Genomic DNA, 20221 nt, shown 5'->3' with positions numbered 1-20221 from the left:
AGAGGAGCACTGAGCTTTGGTTTGGTTTGCACTACCTCGCTATTCTTCACTAAAGACAACATGTATTGGCTCGCCTTATATAGTGTTGTTGAGCTTAACTTGTGGTAATGCTGCCATTAACTGACCTAAAAACTGCCCTGAGGTTTCTGCAGCAGCCACCTCTGTGGCGTCGCCTCAGGCCAGTTGGTGATTTCCTCAGGACTGAACTACAGCTGCCTGGTGTCTGCTCGCTGAGATAACTGGACTATAGCTGCTGGTTCATGCCTGGTGTCTGCCTGCCCAGAGGTATCTGCAGGTGTTGAGTCGTATCTGGTGTTTGCTACGTGACTGAACTGCTGTCCAAGAAGATCCAGTTTGCCCCTGTTACAGAACAAGTCCACTTCCCCTCTAGCATAATAACTTTTCTCTTCCACTACCTCTGCTTGGTGGTGGGCTAGAGGAGAGGTTGAACCCTTATTAGAAGTAGATTGCAACGTATTTATGCCTACATTAGTTGAGAACTGAGCAGCATGATGTGTGGGACTGTCAGCCTTGTAAAGAATTAATAAAAACCAGAGTCCCCTGAGGGTTGGGATTGATGCCCTCAGGACCCGGAAGAAGGTAACGTGTGGCTATCTGGCTCGTGTAGTCTGTAGTCCAGACCCTAAAGCCAAGCTGACTCTGAGGAACTGCCAGTTTCCCTGGCACCACATCCCTATCCTCCCTGCAGACTGAGTGGTTCAGAGCCTTGGCTGTCCATGGGGAATGAGAACAGACCTTGACATGGTCAGACTCTAGAGGAAGCCAGGACTTGAAGCCCTAAGTCCTTTCCACGCAGTGCCCCTTCCACGCTGTGGGAAAGCTCCATGTTCACTGAAATGAGATCTTTGAAGGAGGCAGTAGTGGTGCAGGCTTGGCGTGATCTATCCGGCTCACGCTGGGATCAGTGGTAGCAAAGGCCTCTAAAGAGCTGCCAAAGCTGTGGCTCTAAGATTACTGCTTTGAGCAAACACACTTTCAGTGAGGAAATGAAATATGACTGAGGAAGGGCACACAGCCCGTGTGTATCAAGGGAACTGTTCTTTTGGGTACCTGGTAGAAGTGCTTTTTGAGTATAAGAGCCTGTTATTTTCCTACTGTCACGTGAAGCCTCTTTCCTGAGTGGAATGCTATGCCTTATAATCAATAGCAAAAATATTCAGTCATGAAAAGAACTGTATTTGACTTTTCATGTGATGGTAAGCTGAGTTGAAGAAGAAGAAGAAGAAGAAGAAGCAACATCTTTTTGTAAATTAGTGGGGGTGGGAGTGGGGTGGGGGGGAAGCAGGTTTGCCAACCTCTTGACATCCTGAGCTTGGTGAATTCTTGGTTGTTGGGGGGATGTGCTGTGAATTACAGGGTCCTTGTGGGTATCCCTGGAGCTATAGATTAGATGCCACAGCACCCTTCCCAGTGGTGACAACCAAAAATATCTTCAGAAAAAAAAATGTTCCTCATGGAACAGTGGCCTGCTGACCATTGTAAGGCCCTGGAGGTTTTCAGATGGCCCAGAGCCAGCCACCTCTTTAGTCTTTTTTAAGCAAAGTATTGGTTTGCAAATTGCCTTTCTCCTGTGTTCTCTAAAGGCTGGGCCTGCTACAGTCTATTGTACTTACATCACAAAGCTATCCAGAATAAAGTTCTGTAATGAAAAGTTCTCCGGTGTTGCTATTTAATTGGCTAGTTGGGTTGTTTGTCAATCTGCCAGCAGGTTTCTGTTAAATGCTGTCATCAGGCATCTCTGAGACATAAATGTAGGATGATTGATTTGCAGTGTGCTATTAAACCCTCTACAAAGACTTTTTTGATGTACTGCCGCTTTGAGCTTTGTACAGCTATTGATTGGTTTAAATACTACAGAACCCTGGGCTCAGGCAGTCCTTGTGAGAAGAATGGCACTTCTGGTAGGGAATTGCTGGACATTGACTCAGGGACAATGACAAGGCTTTCCTCGGGCACAGAATGGATCCTTGAACAAGTGGGGACCACCAGGAAAGAAAAGTGAGAGACACTTATGTAGCTGGCCAGAATTTACAAGTCAGGGCCAGTTGGAAAAGTGTAGGGAGTGGATAGTAACATCTGATCGATTTAGGGCGAAAGGCTCCTTGCTGCCAACAATTTTGTTTGGGCTTAAGTTAGCTCTGTCTGCTGTTTGAGATCACAGTGGCAAATGGCATTTCGATTGGCTGGCTAACGCTGACAGGATGACAAAACACTCTTCCTCTGGCTGTACAAGAGCAGGTTAAATTCTCCTGGAACTGTCCTTCCCTCTGGACCAGATGGCTTGTGGAATGGGGGAGGGGTGTGACTTTGAGACTAGGAGTAGCCTCTGGATTCCTCTGCCAGACGTCTCTCCCCAGGGGCCTGAGGTGAGTATATGACACTGGTCCACAGAGAGGTGAGATACTGGCTGCTCAACTTGCTTCAAGCAAGTTACCCGCTCCTGTGCCTGTATCTTCCTTGTCACTGACAAATAATACTCCATCACTTCCTTCAGAGCCTTCTCAGTGCAGTAACATGGTCTCTGTAGAAAGCGGTTGACCCTTGAGTGCAGGATTGAGAAGTTTGTCATGGGAGAGACTATCTTGTTCGTCTGTGGTCAGAGAACTTATATGTTCCTATGACAGGCTGTTCTTTTAGATGGTGTTTTCCAGTCTCAGAATATATGTAAGGCACACAACCATCATTGAACCCATGTTTCCAAGGGCAGATTTCTCAGGCGTTGGGGAGGGCGATTCCAAGTAACCACCTGTTATTCTCTGTTTGCAGAATCTATCCCAGCTTCCCTATGCCAAGGCCCTGTACAGCTATGAGGGGAAAGAACCCGGTGACCTCACGTTCAACAAAGGGGACATCATCATCCTGCGGCGCAAGGTGGACGAGAACTGGTATCACGGGGAGCTGCAGGGCACACATGGGTTCCTTCCGGCCAGCTACATCCAGTGCATGCGGCCCTTGCCGCAGGCTCTGCCCCAAGGCAAAGCACTTTATGATTTTGAGATGAAGGACAGAGACCAAGACAAAGATTGTCTGACCTTCACTAAGGTAAGGTGAGCCCCACTGTTGATCTCTGTGTCTTCCCCTGTCTTCTCAACTAAGAGGCTACATCTAGGTTTAGAACTTGCCTTCTCCCCCCAGGCCAGGAGCAAATGACCATCCTTCATCCCTGGGCCTCTGAAAAGAGGGGGTGATGTGTCTGCTTGCATGGATTTGATTTTGTTTCTGATTTTGTTTGCGTGAATGACAACTCCTAAGAGGAAGCTGTGTCTGCAGAGTCTTACTTCAGGCCTGTGGAGAGATTGGGATGTGGCATGTCCAAAGGCTAATGGCCTTATCTTAGGCTGCCTTTATCCTCCAGAACAGCCATTATTTGATCTCCTCAGTGTTAAAACTTGCATCCTGTGATTGATAGGTGAAAACCTTTTGAATCTATTAACTTCCCTCATCTTTCTGTAACCACTTCCATGACAGGACCCCCATTATATTTTAAACTTGCTGTGGTGGTGATCTTTTTTGTTCTTATAGAATATAATATATAAGTATAATAAACTTTATATGAAATGGCTTCCATGATGGAACATGGTTTGGGGGTTATCTAAATGTGGTTTCCTAGGCCCTGGTTATTCAGAATAGCTCTATAATGAACTGACTCTTACTCTCTTTAAGAGAAGAGCTGTGTCTTTTTTGCAGCAGCATTTGTTTTATTTTGATCTTCTTTGTTGAATGGTTAGGTGATGATAACACAGACTACTGATGGATGGCTCTAGGTAGCACCAGAATGGATTCTTGAGCTAGGTGAACTTTGAGCATCAATCACAGTCATAATTTTGCAGTTTTAAATATCGACCATGTACAGGAGGTTTGAATCTTCCCAGGACCTAAGGAATCATGGTAGAACTTCTGCAAAGCCTTAGTCTATTGCACAGAGCTGTCATATCTGGCTTCAAAGCCAATATCACATCCCTTCTATAGGAAAACAGTAGAATCAAAGCAATAATAGAACCATCTAGTCCTGGAGATGATGATTACTATTATTATTATTTGTGTGTGGGTGTATTGTCTACATGTATGTCTGTATACCATGTACATGCCTGATGCCCACAGAGGCCAGAAGAGGGTGTTGGATCCCATGTCATTGGAATTATAAATAGTTATGAGCTGGCTTGTGCGTGCTGGGAGTTGAACCCAGGTCCTCTAGGAGAACATCCAGTGCTGTGAAACACTGAGCCATCTCTCCAGCCTGGCATGGAGAATCCTAGCCCGAGGACTCGGTCGCTAACCAAACAGCATTTCCTGTGGATCCAGTGAAACACAGGAGAAAGTTTGTGCTCTTTCTGGACTCTCTGTTGTTATTCATTGCTGCCCTGTATCAGACCAGCAGTTGTACCTGCTGTTACATTTGGAGGTTCCCAGGGAAGCAGGCGGAGTCTGGGGCCCTCTCTCTTCCCTCCTTCCTTCTTCCTTTCCTTCTCCTGCCTCTCCCTCTATGAATATAAACAACAGAACTGGAATTCTCAGTATTTGGCTTGAAGAAACAGTTCCTTCTTGGAGAATTACTGTCACTCCTACACACACACACACACACACACACACACACACACACACACACACCTGCCAGTACATAGCCTCACAGCTCTCCAGGCTTCAAGAGTACCTTGCACACTTTTTTTTTTTTTTTGAGGAAATGTGGTGTTCTTGTTCCAGACTGCTGTTTATGTCTTATTCTATTGTTCACCCTGACAGTGAATCATCCATTTCTCTGTTCTGGGAACCAGCCCTTCCTTTCTTCCTTTCATCAAGGCCTTGAGATGCTGATTCCCATTGTCATCTCCCTGAGCTCTTTGGGAAGCCCACGCTGGTCTCCTTCTCTCTTCCTTCTCTCAGTCTGGAGTCTGCGGTGTCTTCCCAGGGTGCTTTGCAGGCTTCTCTGCTTTGGAGCGCCTTCCCTGAGAGATGGCACACTCTAGCCTGCACTGGAGTGCACGCTTTTCTGGCTCCCATTTGGCGGTTCTTAACCTTCCTAATGCTTTGGTTCTTTAATACAGTTCCTCATGCTGTGGTGACCCCCCTCCCCTAAAGTTAGTTCAGTGCTACGTCATAGCTGTAGTTTTGCTAGTGATAGGGATAGTAATGCAAATAATCTGGTATGTAGGATATCTGCTATGCAATGCCCCCACAGGTTGAGAACTACTTACTGCCTTATATCCTTGCCAAGACAAGAGGCTTCGAGCAGCCGTTAGCTTTACTGGTTCCAGCAACAGAATCAGTGGACTCCCGAGCCTCTCCCTGTGGGCACACTGGAGGGAGCTCACCAGGAAAACCCAGCAAGCAGAGTGAAGCCCCAGATGTTTTCTGGCATGCCAACTTCTCCTGGTAGGATCTCAACCTCCCTCGTCTTCAATTTCTATTCTTGGTGCCTCTGCAAAACTCCCCTGGACGAGAGGATAAAATGGATATCTGTCTACTTGTCCCACATAAAATATTCTGGGCCTGACCCATCCTGGGCACTATACTGTGTTCAGGGACAGGGACCTGGCCCTCCTGGAAGTGGGACTTGGAGACAGGCACAAATAATAAATCTAGGGAAATTAGTGTAAGGAACGACTGCCTCTTGGAAGCTGCTTTGTGATAGCTTATCCAGGAGGAAGAGGAGATGTGGTGTGAAGACTCCAGGGTTGTCAGTGATAGAACCGAATATCCAGTGTCTCCTAAGGAACTCTAAATTAGCCCTCCTGGGGCAAATTAGAACTTACCTTGCCTTGGATTCATTCTGTGGCTGGCATGTTTAGGATGCATGGCTCTGTTGGCCTCAGTTTGTCCCTGATATGGGTTTAGGATTTGATGGTTCCCAAAAGGAGATCTGGATGGGCTGTGAGAATGGGAGGCCTCTGGGTCTGACGCCCAGAGCACTGTGGCATGACATCATAGCCACAGCAGCTTGTCGATAGCGCTCTATGCCCAACCCTGTCCTCGGTGGAGCACAGTTGCCTGTTGGGGAGCACCTCTCTCTTGTCACCCTCACTACACCTGGGACCTAGAGGACATGAGCATCTTCTTGGAACTTTCTGCTTGGTTCCTTGTTTCCTGTCAGGACTCAGACAATGTCTGGAGTGCCATTGAGTACAACCACTCAAAGTAGGACTGACCATCACTCCAGGAGTGAGCCAGCAGGAACCAGCAAGTTAATGTTAGACCAGAGCCAAGCAAACATTCAGAATAGATCCTATCTATACACGGTCCCTCCCTATAAGCCTAGCCTTTCTGTGGACTAAGGAGACACAACAGGAGAGGGACTCCATGAAGCACCAGGCTGTCCCTGGCAGGTCTGGCACTGATAAAATACGCTTTCTAGCATCATATCACAAAAGGTCATCATGCCTTCTCCTGTCAAAACAGATTGGTTGTACAATGACCTAATACCCTTCAGATACAACCTATTCAAAAGCCAATGTTGCAAGTTGAAAATGAGGCTTTGATACCATGGCTTTGTGACTTAAAAATACCATGACAGTGGTTTCTTTTAAAAGGAAGTGTTATTGTTTGGGTACAAAATGCCCTCCACAGTCTCCTGTTTGAATCCTTGGTCCCAAGAGGTGATGATGTCTTGGGGAGGTGTCAGCCATTTACCAGGTGAGGCCCGGATACAGGAAATGGGTTGCTGGGGTGAAGGCCCTTTGTTACGGAAGTTAGTTTCCAGACATCCACTTCTGGTTTCTCATTGCTTCCATGGCTACTACCCATCCCCCGCCATCTCATTGCCATAGTGACTGTGGTTTCAAACAGTGAGCCAAAATAAATCCCCCTCAAGTTTCTTCTTGTTAGGTATTTAGTCACAGAGATGAGGAACTTAACTGATACAGGAGGTCAGTTTGTGCAGATCTCGCTGGCCTCGCAAATGCCAGAACAGAACACATCTAAATGACATTATGGTATGGCCTGTGGTGGTGACGGGAGTCAGAGATACTGAGTCACAAGTACCATTGAGTTAACTGAGGTGTGTGGAAGCAGGAGGCCATGGGGACATGGCTGGGTGTACCTCAGTGGAGTGCCAGGCACTAAGTCTTATCAGGAACATGGTGTGAAGAGGGTGAGGGGTATGTGTAAAACAGGACATCTCTGCTCTCTAGAAGAGTGGGGTGAAACACGGATTGGCAGTAAAATGGTAACAGATATGTTGGGTGTCACAGTGCTTTGAGACTCACCCAGAGCTCCCTCATTCTCTATAGAGCGATCTTCAACATGTGGGTTGCAACTTCTTTTGGGGGGGTCAAAGGAGCCTTTCACAGGGGTCTCTCAAGACCATGGAAAAAACAGATATTTACATTATGACTCATAACAGTAGCAAAATTACAGTTATGAAGTAGCAACAAAATTAACTTATGGTTAGAGGTCCCTGGGACATGAGGAACTGACTTAAAGGGTCGCAGCATTATGAATGCTGAGAAGCCCTGTGGTAGAGGTAACTGCTGCTTCATTCAGAGCCGTAACTCATACCCCAGCCTTTGCCTGCTCGCAGTGTTCCAGGGACCCAGGGATAGGAGATGCTCTGAGTTAACAAAATGTCCTTTTTAAAAACAGCACCACGTACTCAGACTTCTGTTCCACTGGCGTCTCTGTAAACTCTTCTTCATCTGACCTGTTTAATGTCATGTGCTGTCTTTTAAATGATCATTTCTGAAAAGCCCAGGGACTTTTTCCTTTGTGAATCAATCCAGGATGATTCCCAGACTCTATTCTTCCTACTCACAGACCGACTGCATAATGTTTGGGCCCAGGAGTCACACCAGACAATCAACCCTCATGGGCTCGTTGTATAGTGACTTTGGGACACTGACTGAATTTTGGGATGGGGGGCTTTTTTAAACCATAAAATATAGCTGATATCAAAAATGCATTAGCAAAAGCATGCGATAAATGGAGTTCCTGGTAGATTCACATGTTTGCTGTCTGTTCTTCCCCTTCTTCCGGTTCAGAGAGCAGCACAGTTCCCTCCTAAGGTGTGTCTGGCTTAGGGTGGGGAGAACAATCACAAGAATGGAGCATCCTCCCTGTGCCACAGCCACATGGAGGGCGTTGCCCTGGGTATTTGGAAGCTGCCGTATCATCTGCAGGCCGGCTAGCCACCTGGACCAGTCTCTTGAGCTGTCCTGTTCGTTGCTGCTGCCTCCTGAGGTGGGGATGCAAGCTTTCAGGGCTTGGAAAACTCAAGCATTTTTGGCTTCCTGTGCTCTCCGTGTTCATGATCTAAAGTAGGAGGAGCCAAAGACAGCAGGGGTCCTAAATCACCTGCTACTAAACTCACTGGTCACCTACCAGTCACCAACACTCAGCTCTCTTTCTGACTTCCTTCAAGCTTCCTCTCCCGACCCCCAAAAAGTTTTTAAATAATATACAAGGGCTCCAGAAAAGGACGTCAGCTCTGGCTGGTGTTTACAGTGCTCTTGCCTTGTCCGGTACTTTTTTTTTTTTTTTTTTTATCTTTATCTCAAGAGGTGTGGGATTCAAAGACACAAAAGGATGACTGCATAATCAAAGTAAAACAAAACAAGTGATGGTACTGGTTTGCACACTGGCAAAATCTCATTTGAAGTTGTATTGGCCAATAGGGTGAGTAGACAATATGAGTGCTTTCCCCTCCGATGTTCCTGCATGCTGGGCCCCCACCCCACCCCCACCCCCGCAGCAGGACTGCCTGTAGGTGCCTGACCTTGTTTTCCGGGGACCGATGTAGTGACTTTTCAAAGCCATCTCACTGTCACTCTGTTTGGAATCCACCAGTGGCTTCTCGTTTCTCCTGTAGTCAGTATCAGAAAACTGTCTCCAAGGTCCTGTCTCAGGTATCACAGTGCCTGCTCAGCCTGCATTTCACTCCCGGCCCTATAACCAGCCACTTCTGCCTCCCACAGGACTCGGGCTCCCTGGTCTGCACATCTATTCTCCTAGCTCTGTGCCCTTACTCAACTATTTGCAACCCAGCCTTCCTCTTCCTCTTTAGATTCTGCTCAAGGGCTGCCTCCCTCCTTGCAAGGGTGCTCCCACGTCAAGTCTCCATCTTTTTACCTTACCTTTCTCCTCCATAGATTTAGACGCTTATAGTTCTGTCTCCTCCCTGAGGCTTGGTCAAGCCTACGTATTTCCCTTTCCCAGCATGCAACAGTGAAGGGCACAAAGAGAGGAGTGACATGGACACACTTGACACTGAAGCCCAAGTTCTCTGCAGGTTGGAGAGCACAGGTCTCGCTGTTCATAGTGTTCGTTTCTTCTCATAGTGTCTTGTCAGGCTCTTCAGCTATTCCCAGATGTGTCAGTGTATTGGAAAGGCCATCCCTGTCCCAGGGCAGTGAGAGACCTGTCCCTGCCTCTCTTCCTCCCCCCCTCTCTGAACAGTCCTGGCCACCGGCAGCATCTGAGTTGGGGGCAGATGACCTAAGATGTTTATCCAGTCAAGGCTGGAGACTGCAGAGCCAATCTGCTCTGCGGAGGTCAATGGCGGCCAGTGACTCCATGAAGATCTCTGTACAAACACAGCGTTGGCTCTGTGTCACTTCTACAGCAAAAGGCTGGGAAGCTTCTGGTCTTCTGCATTTGAAGTTTCCTCTCTTTCTTGACCGAGTGGTTTGGGCCAGGTGTGCAGCTGGCTGGCTATAGCAGGGCAGGGTTCATTGTGGCTGCAGTTGGGGCTGGAGTTGTGGCCATCCTAGAAAGCCGAAGGTATTTGGTTTTCTGGGCTCTGGTTTGCTACCACTTTTCCAGACACCCCTTAACTACTGTAGGGAGAAAACTGGGGGTTCGTGACCCTTCGGAAACTGCCCCTAGGGGAAATCACATGCTATGGCCATGTGATTCACGGAAGGGACTAAGATGCGCATTGCTTGTGTTCTGCTTTTTCAGCGTTGCTGGGGGGACCCATCTGTGCCAGGCAAGCTGTGCCCGTAAAGTAGTGTCCAAGGACAGCGTGCTCTGGAAGTCTGGGAAGGGATAGAGATAGCCACTTGAAGCTGATGTTCTTGAGAGAGGCTTGTAGGTTCCTTTTTCCTCAAGGAGAAAATGCATTATGAATGCATAAATGTTGGAGGAGGGAGATAAATTATTTAAAAATTTGATTTAAAGATCTTTATAAAAGGTGGCACCGACATCTCCCTTGAACCCCTTACGGATGTATTGTCCCCAATTCTTGGGAAGAAAGGCTTATCTGGCTCATAAACAGTCCCTTCATAGTCACAGTGCCAACTTGGAATTATTTAAGACCACCAGAGACCATCTGAATTCCAAAAAGAGCCAGGGCTGTATGCCAATAGGCATTTGGTAGATTTTTCCAAATTCAGAAATATCAGAGACGAGGGAAAACAGCATATGGATGAAGTCGGCTGGCCTGGAGTAAATAATGAGTATTTGACATGAATCCTGTAGATGAAATAGAGTTTTGCGTCGGAAAATGTAATGATGTCATGGAAACCATTTTCATTCACAAAACATGTCTACTTTATCTAGCCATCAGTGATGGTTTAGTTTGCTCGTCTATATCAGGGGAATGATAAACTAGGATGACTAACTAATATGGCCCGCCGCCATCTGGTATTGTAAATCAAATTGTCCTGGCAATAGCTGTCCATTCACTCAGGGATTAGCTGCCTTTGTGCTTCTACCACATAACAGAGTAAATAGCGTGAAAAGCCCCAAGAGGCTCACCATCTGGTCCTTTCTAGATTTGGTGACTGACCTCTGTACATAGCACAGCTCTAAAAGACAAATGCACTGGTGTTTCTACAAGCTCCTGACACAGCACTCAAGAGCCTCCCTGAATGGGCATATGACACAGGTTTGAATATGCTTGGCCCAGGGAGTGGCACTAGTGGGAGGTGTGGCCTTGTTGGAGGAAGTGTGTCACGGTGGGAGTGGGCTTAGCGAGCTTCCTGCTAGCTGCCTGAGGATTCCAGTCTTCTCCTGGATGCCTTCAGAACAAGCTGTAGAACTTTCAGCTCCTTCAGTGCCATGCCTGCCTGGATGTCCACCATGATGATAATAGACTGGACCTCTGAACCTGTAAACCAGCCCAAATTAAATGTCTTTCTTTGTAAGAGTTGCCTTGGTCACGGTGCCTCTTCACGGCAGTGGAAACCCTATCTAAGACAGGGGATATCCAGGGGGAGATGATGAGGGACTATCTTGGAAAGCCAATAGCCAGTCCTTGCTGTGCTCACCATAAATTCTTAGTGTTTTGAGAAGGGCTGTTTCTCCATGAACTAGGGAGACTTCAGCACAGTATTTCCTCTTTCTTTGTCCTTCTAAATGCTTTGACTTGAGGTTTTTTGAAATACGGTAACAAATCCGAGACCTGATCTGTTCTAACCATAGAAAAGTAGCAGTAGCGTTGGTCTTACACCAAGTGATGAAGAGGTCCAAGTCAGTTTTATGTCAGTAGCTTTGACATGGCAGAGTCAGTGTCCCCATAACCAACACCGAAACATCAGAGTGTCCCCACTGTGTGTTTGGAAGAAGAAAAACCTTTGATGACATCTATAGGCAAAGTGAGTTATTTGTTTTACATGCAGAGATGACTGGCTTCGTGTGTTCTCTCAGCTTGGTCCCATGAAGAAAAGAGGGAGCAAATGAATACATGTGTTCTGTATCCTGTCACTCTCCTGGGGTTCCAGACAGGCACAAGTTTCCAAATGCCATCTGAGCCAGAACAGACGGCTGCCACAGGATGCTGCCAGCCTGTCATTCGGCTGTGGCAGACCTCAGCTTGCTCCCTAGCCGACATCTTGACATGAGTGCATTTGGGCCACGCTTGTTGCAGTACAGAGTGATTTTGCTGTCTGTACTTTGCATTGCATAGTGATCATCTCTCTCTAAGCAAGCCGTTTCTCCTATCCTCTTGGAAAGGGGGTCATTTCTGCACAGCCTGAGATCTTTCTCCCCACCTCCACTTAAAAGAAAGATGTTTATCTGTGTTGGCCACAGAAAAAGGAAACAGTAACACTAGGAATGGTGGCAAACTCCCTGGCCTAAGAGGCAGTGCCTCTCTTTGGAACTGAGTTTGCCTCTCAATCGATTCTTTATCCCTTCTTGCTATCCTGCTCCCTAAGGTGACCTAGGATATGCCTGGATCCTCAGTACACAGTGATATCCAAGCTGGAAGACAGGATCGCAGTGCCATGGTGCATTCATTTCTCAGACACAGGGCTCACACTTGACTTAGTTCCAAACCGTTGATGTGATTGTTGGCTTATCCCATGAGGCATGTCTGTCCCTTTGAGAAAATGTTCAGACCACATGCCACCCTCAAGGCGTTGTGTGATGTGTCCAATCTGGTTGGACTGTTTCCCTTTCTCCAGGGGAGAACACAAAGACTATTTCTTCTATTCCATGTAATTACATACCCAAAATACCCACTAATAAGAATTATGCAGCCTAATAGTATCTTTCTAATCATCCCCTCGTCAGGAAATGGCACGATACCAAAGCTGGGCACCTCTATTCACCGCTACCTTCCTTCCTCACACCCGCCAAGGATGGGCGAAAGGCATTTACTCTTGAACTTCAGATACATAGAGTATCTGAAGATAGAGTTTAATTTTTAGTGTTCAACCTGTTTTCAGTGTCATATTTATGAGATACATATCAGTTTTTTGTAGGGTGGTTTTGTTTGTTGGTTTTCATTGTTTAGTGGGTCTGTGAGTTATTCTTCCATTGGTAGACTTGAGCGTAGGGTAGTTTTAGGTTCATAACAAAAGGGAGCAAACACAGATTTCTGTGTGTCACATCCCTCCTCTGCCACCTCCTCTATTAATAAAGCCCCAAGGTGGTACATCCTGAGCCTATCACTGAGCCTGTCTTGACAGTATCAGTGGGTGGCCATTGTTTCTATGGGAATTTAGTCATGGTGCCGTACAGTCTTGGTGCCAGGCAGATGTAACACATGTACACTGTGACACATCATGCTTTCACTCTCTTAAAGTCTGTGTGCCCCACGTTTTTATCCCCCTCCCCTTATTTGAAGCCACAGAACTTTTCTTGTCTCCATAGTTATCCTCTGATTTCTGGTGTGATTCTAACACCAATACATGCCTCCCTTTCCTACTTTCTTTCACTTAGAAATGTGCAATTATGTCTTTCCACAGACATAATTGGCAGCTCCATTGTCTTCAAATTGAAATACACTCTTGAAGAATTTCACACGTGCAGCCAGTAAAATGGAATCATAGCCACTTCCCGTTTCTCCTCCTGAATCCCTCCAATGTGACCCCCTCTGAACTTCATGCCCTCTTGTTTCTGTTTTAATTACCCATTAAGTCCCATTGATGCTGCTTTTATATCAAGATGTGAAGTAATCCTCTTGCTCTGGGCAAGAGCAACAGACCAGTGGCTACACCACAAAGAAGAAGAATATTCCCTCTGCCAGGAGCTGTCAATCGCTGTTCAATTAGGGTTGTGGCCTCTCAAGTTACTCCCTGCCTGTTTTGGCTGGCAAAATCATATGCAAGGTAACCACAGCTGTCTGGAGCTGAGGCGTGCAATGGCCTACCATGACCTGGAGGCAGCGTTCTACTGCCTTCCTCGCCATCCTCCAGCTTTGCATTCTTTCTGTGTTGTCTTCTGCAGAGTTCCCTGAGCTTAGAGGTGGGGGTGTAAGGGGTGTTGAAAGTTCACATAGGTGTTCCACATGGGACTGTGTTTCAGTTAGGGTTTCATTCTGTGTAATGAAACACCATGACCAAAGGCAAGCTGAGGAGGAAAGGCTTTATTTGACTTGTACTTCCATATTGCTGTTCAATGGAAGTCGGGACAGGAACTCACACGGGGAAGGAACCTGGGGACAGGAAGTGATTCAGAGGCCATGGAAGGGTGCTGCTTACTGACTTGATTCCCATGGCTTGCTCAGTCTGATTCCTTATAGAACCCAAGACCAGTTCAGGGATGGTACCATCCTCAGTGGGCTGGGTCTTCCCACACTGATCACTAATTGGGAAAATGCCTTACAGCTGGGTCTTGTGGAGGCACTTTCTTAGTTGAGGGTCTCTCTTTTCAGATAACTCTAGCTTGTGTCAAGTTGATATCCACTGGAGGCCTGCCCTTTTCCAAAAAGAAATGGGGGAGGAGTGGGTAGGGTGGGGAAGAGAAGCAGAGGGACAGAGGAGGGACTAGAAAGAGAGGAGGGAGGGAAAATTGTGCTCGGTATGTAAAACTTTTAAAAATAAATTTATAAAGAATGAACAAACCAAAAAGAGAAGTTTTAGAATGTAGTGACAAATTATGGTGACTTAATGTTGACAGTTGTAGGTACTTTCCTAAGGTCCATGAGTTCACTAGATTTGAGGATGTATCTAGGATTCTACACCAGACATAATGGCCTTGCCGATTGGACCTTAAAGCTAGTTAGAAAACTGTTAGCTACTCTCAAGATATGGATGCCACGATTGAGTCTTTAGGTGTGTCTTACCATGCCAGCAGTTGTTACAGTTCATGGGAGTCCTACTATTTCTTGTTTCCCTCTCTTGTCTGCTTCCATAGGACTTTGTGGTGGTATGGGAGCTAAACCACAGGTTAGATTCAGCCCAAATCTTCTGAGTCCTGGTTCTGAAGTATAGGGTGTCTTCGACAATAGAGATTTACTTTCAGCTTCTGAGAGGCAGCCAAGGGCAAGATCCTGTAATGTGAGAGTCGTTTACACTACCAATAACTCGAATGGCGGTTCTCATGCTTGGTACTGGAATTTTGTTTATGTGGTGAGCACTATATGTATATACATATGTATGCACATATACTTCTATGTGTTGTACATAATTTTAGGCAAATATAAAAAGATATGATTCCTTGACGCTTTATCAAGTTTCCTTAGTGATGTCTGGTTAGAAACCCCCACCCCTCATTTTTCTAACTTTCTGTTTCGTATTGTCTATATCCCACTATTTCCCTCTTTAGTCTCCTCCATGGTTCCTCCCAGTTTCTATGGTTACCACTGGTTATATTCTCACAAATCAAGATTTAGAGCTAGGATCCACAAATGAGAAAGAATATGCGATATTTGTCTCTCTCAGTCTGGTTTTCCTCACTCATTATATGATTTTCCAGTTACATCTGCTTTCTTTGATGGCCACATGCAGAAAATGAAATTAGATCCATAGCTGTTGCCCTGCAGAAAAATTAACTCCAAGTGGATCAAAGACCTAAGTGTGAATGAAACCCGAAAGATAGAACTGTTGGAAGAAAACATAGGCAGTACCTTACAAGATACAGGGTATGACACACTTTTTAAATAGGACTCTATTTGCCCAGGAAGTAAGACCAACAATCGATAAATGGGTCCTCAAAAAAATCAAAACTGTACAGCTAAGAAAATAATCAAGTGAGATAAAACCTACGCAGTAGGAGAAAATCTTTGATATATACATATATGCATGGCAGAGAGTTAATATCCAGAATCCATAAAGAACTCAAAAAAAAAAAAAAAACCCCAAGACTCAAGAAAACAAATGATTCAATTTTTAAAAGTGGGCTATGGATCTAAACAGAGATTTTTTTCAATAGAGTAAATCAGAGTGACGAAGAAATAGCTCAACCTTAACAATTTAGGAAATGCTCATCAAAACAACTCTGAGATTTCATCTTACCCAAGTCATAGTGTCTTAAGATCAACAAAACATCTGGCAACAAATGCTGGACAGGATATGGAAAAGGGGGACTCCTGACTGTTGGTGGGAATACAAACTGGTTCCACCACTTTGAAATCAGTATAAAGAATCATCTAAAACCCAACAATAAATCTGCCATGTGGCCCATCTGTACTACTGTTTGGCATATGCCCAAAGGTTTTGACATACATGCTCATTTATTCTCCATTCACAATAACTAGGATATGGAAACAACCTTAATGTCCTCCAACAGATGAATGGATAATAAAATGTGGTAAAAAACACACATGATAGGATACTAATTTAACTGTAAAAAATATGAAATAAAGACTAAGGAAGTTTTAAAGGAAGACTGTAGAGAGAAACATCTCAGAAGTTTCAGGAAGTCTCAGAAACTAAGATACGGTAGGCTCCTCCCCCCTCGCCCCTCCAGTTGACATAAGGAGTGAGAAAGCTCGGACATATCAGTCTGCCCAGAAGAAGTGTATCAGCCTCAAAGAGGCTCAGACCAACTCTGCCTCCTGGAAGAAACACACTAACCTGAACTACTTCCTGCAAGTTACACAGTGAGTCCCAGGTTTCTTAAATCGTCACCAACACTAGAGTGGACTTTTGATGCTTCTGTAAGTAACCTCTCTCTCATATTACTGTACATAATGCCAGTAAACTCATTGGCACATTAAAATGGACTTTGGTAGTAGTCTTTCTTTGATCTGTTGTCTATCTAGATTGAGTAAACATTTGTTCATGTCTCTCTAGTGTAGTATCACAAAAAAATCCATTCTTAACACCTGAAGACCATGCTCTGTAGTATCTTTGAAATTAGTGTTGGCTTGTTTTTATTTTTCTTAGGGTATTTTAACCTATTTCTGTGTTTATATTCAAAGCATTTCCTGTAGGTAACACTCTGTTGAGTCTTACTTTCGACCCTTTCCGGCTACCTCTGTTCTTTTGCATAATAGTATTATTGATGTTCAGAGTGCTTAGAGACAGGGTTGGGTAAAGTTCTACCATGCTTCTTGAAATTTGCTATTTATCACTTTTCCTTTATGCACTTTAAAACCATGTATTTTGGTCACCTCTGTCCACCCTCTCCACACCTCTCATACCCTCACTACCACTCTCCCTCCCAGCTCAGCACATTCCTTTGTTCTAGAGCCACTGAGTTCATTTTAACCTAAGCACCCCGATGCTCCCCCTCCCAAGCAGTCATCAGTTATCAATACTGGCTCAGGTGGCGCCTGTATTTCAGAGCCCCACTCCCATCCATGCTAGGATTTTAATGCACTTGATCTCGTGCAAGTCTTGGGTTCATGTGTGAGATGATCCTGTTGCATCCAGAAAACACCATTTTCACAGAAGTTTTCCACTACCTTTGTCTCTTAAATCTTTCTCCCCACTTTTCTGTGATGGATTCCCTGAGCTTTTCATGGAGACAGTGAGGTATAGATGTTCCATTCAGTTCTGAGCACTTTGGGTTGTGGATTCTCTCCATATTGACCAGTTTGGGTCTCTATATTAATAAAGGAACTGCTGCATCATTTTAACAGAATAATCATTTATGGCTTTCCTCTAGGATCTATGACCTACCTAAGCACAGGATCTTGGACAGCATGAGTTTCATTGTGTGGAGTAGCCTCAGAGAGTCCATTAGAGAGTAGCTGGTTGCTTCCAAGATAATTGTGTCTTATGCCAGTGTAGCTTGCAGAAGTCCATACCTCTGTAAGAAGACAGCTTACTCTTTGCCCCTTGTAGCATGCACTGCAGTCTCCAGCCCTATGAAAGCTGAAGGTAGGGGCGGAGATTCCAGGCCAGAACCAACTCAATTTCCCCATCCCAGATGACCCCCTCTCCCTTCCGCTATCTTTTTCTTGGGTGAAGCTTATAGGAACAGTTTTGAGAGGCCATTTTTCTCCTTTCATAGCATAACCAACTCTATTTCTTTGATTATTCTTTGCAGTGGTTGTCTTAGAGTTTGCTGTGTATATGCACAACTAGTCCAAATCTACTTTTAAATAGTGGTATGCCGCTTCATGGGCAAGGTGCAGGGCATTATAATAATAATTAAAAAAAAAACTTTATCTTTTTCATCCCCATATCATTGATGACAGGTAGTTCTTTCACATGGGCATGTATAACTGCAGAAACACACATACAAGCAGGTATAATAAAATATACTATTTTTATTGCGCGTTAGCTAATCTTCTTGTTGCTGTAACCAAATATCTGACAGGCAGCAACTTGAGGGAAGATGAGTTCTTCTTGGCTCACAGCTCAAAGGAACAGAGTCCATTGTAGCAGAGAAAGCAGCAGCAACATGGGGTGTCTGGTCACATTTCCCCTGCAGTCAGGAAGTGGAGGGAAGACTCAAGGAATCTACCTCTTCTGTCACAGCCTCCAAAACAGTGTCACCAGCCCTGGACCATGTGTGAAAGCATACAATATGGGAGGCCCTGATGTTCCTATCACATCTTACTTTGAACAAACTGAATGGTCGAATTAATTATGAACATGGAGTCTTTATGTCACTGTCCTTTCTGGCTCTCAGCCTTTATCCAGAGTTAAGTGTCTGACCTCGATTATATAATCTCTTCTCAGACAAGTCAGGATACTAATTCCTGCAGGCTTTGTTGTCTAATTAATTTTTATCTTTTATTTTAAAGGATAATTTCATATTCTATAGAATCCCCTTCTCTCTCTCTCTCTCTCTCTCTCTCTCTCTCTCCCCTCTCTCTCTCTGTGTGTGTGTGTGTATGTGTGTGTGTGTGTGTGTGTGTGTATGTGTGTGTGTGTGTGCGCTTCTCTGCTTGTCTCTCACTCGCTCTGTCTTGTTCTGACTCTGGTTCACTCTCGCGCTCTCTCTCGATCTTATTTCTTGCAAGCTTTGAAAACGTCAAGTGTCATTCCTTTTACATTATTTTGTTTTATAAGTAAATTCCTCAAGCTCTCTAGATTCTTTCTTTATCTTTGACTTTCAATAATTTGAATTCATAAATCCAATTTCATCAATTGTATGCCAATGTACAGTTTTATGGAATGCATCTGGCTTGGTTTCATATCTGACATTTAAGTTAAGAAACTCTCACTTATTAGTATTTCAAACGTCTTTTGTCTGGTTGTCTCGTTGTTGGTATATTAGTCGTTCTTGGGTGCGCTAGTTTTCTTTGTCTTCAGCTTGTTTCTGATTTTTGCATCCTGGAGGTTTTTATGAGTGACCTACTGGGGCTCAGCGATTCTTACCCACGTCCCTTCATGCGGCTCTCCGAGGCGGTATTCATTTCCATCACTTCAGTTTTGAGAACTGGCATTTCTTTTCTGGTTCCTCCCTTTACGGCTCTTACTGTGTATACACTGCCCATCTGTGCTTGCATGCTGTCTGCTTCACCCGCGCGACTTAAAGCGTCTTCCTAACGATTGTTGTAAATCCCCAGTCTGCTGATTCCCGTCAGCTGCCATCTCTGAAGCTTGGACTGGAGCTTGGTTTTCAACCAACATTTGATTTCTGTTTTGATTTTAGTTGTCTTTTTATATGCCTTGACATTTTCTCACAATAGGTAGACATATTGGGCTTCAGAAAAAGAATGACCATAAGTAGTCCTAGTGATGTGGTTGGGAAGAGAAGAGGCAGGCTGTGCTATACATTTGAGAGGTCTGGGACTGGGACTGAGTCTTCTTGAGCCGGAAACTCTGGCCATGATGTTTGTACACTTATCAGCCTCTCCGCCCTGGCAGTTGGGCCAAAATGTCAAGAGAGGTAGAAAAAACTAGAAATAGGTCTACTGTATAATCTCGCTATAGCATTCTTAGGCATATGCCTAAAGGACTTTGTGTCCTACTGCAGAGAGACCTGTTCCTCCATGTCTGTGCTGCTGTTTTCACAGTAACCAAGAGATAGAAGCAGCCTGATGTGCATTAACTGATGAATTGATAATTAAATTATTCATCTGTTAAGAAGAATGAAATTATGAAATTCACAGATAAATGGGTGGAGCTGGAATCATTATGAGGGAGGCAACCTAGACCCAGTAAGACAAATGTCCCATGCTTTTTTCTCATTTGTGGATGTTAGCTTTGAATCTTCCTACATGCCTGTTTCTTTTGGAATGCCTATTGAATTTAGGGAAATAGCCAGGGGTCATGGAAAGGGGCTTTCAAGGGAGATAAATATAATCATATCTGGGTAAAGGGGAACAAATAGAACAGGGCAGTTCAAATGGGGTGGGGATGGGAGGGCAGGGTGAAGGAGAGAATAAGAGGGGTGATTAACACTTTATTTTTTGTTTTATTGGATTTTTTGGTTTTTACAAGACAGGGTTTCTCTGTATAGCCTTGGCTGTCCTGGAACTCACTCTGTAGACCAGGCTGGCCTCGAACTCAGAAATCCGCCTGCCTCTGCCTCCCAGAGTGCTGGGATTACAGGTGTGCGCCACCACTGCCCAGCACCAAAGACCTTTAAAAGCATCATATGGAAAACCTACCACTCCAGAAACTCCCAACACACACACACACACACATACACACACACAGAGTTAACCTGCAGGGGGCAGCAATGCCCCTTCTATACATGG

General features: G+C 45.0%; 1 protein-coding gene across 1 annotated transcript in view; it reads left to right on the top strand.

The window, feature by feature from the left end:
• Sh3rf3 (SH3 domain containing ring finger 3) overlaps positions 1-20221 on the top strand; it is a 330906-nt gene that overhangs the window by 176910 nt on the left and 133775 nt on the right. Inside the window, 1 exon segment of the mRNA XM_052162973.1 lies at positions 2788-3063. Within this exon segment, the coding sequence (XP_052018933.1) occupies positions 2788-3063 (276 nt within the window).

This window comes from Apodemus sylvaticus, chromosome 19, assembly GCF_947179515.1.
Source record: "Apodemus sylvaticus chromosome 19, mApoSyl1.1, whole genome shotgun sequence".
Taxonomy (NCBI): domain Eukaryota; kingdom Metazoa; phylum Chordata; class Mammalia; order Rodentia; family Muridae; genus Apodemus; species Apodemus sylvaticus.
The sequence above is the reverse complement of the archived record's forward strand: the minus strand, read 5'-3'. Positions and strand labels throughout refer to the sequence as shown.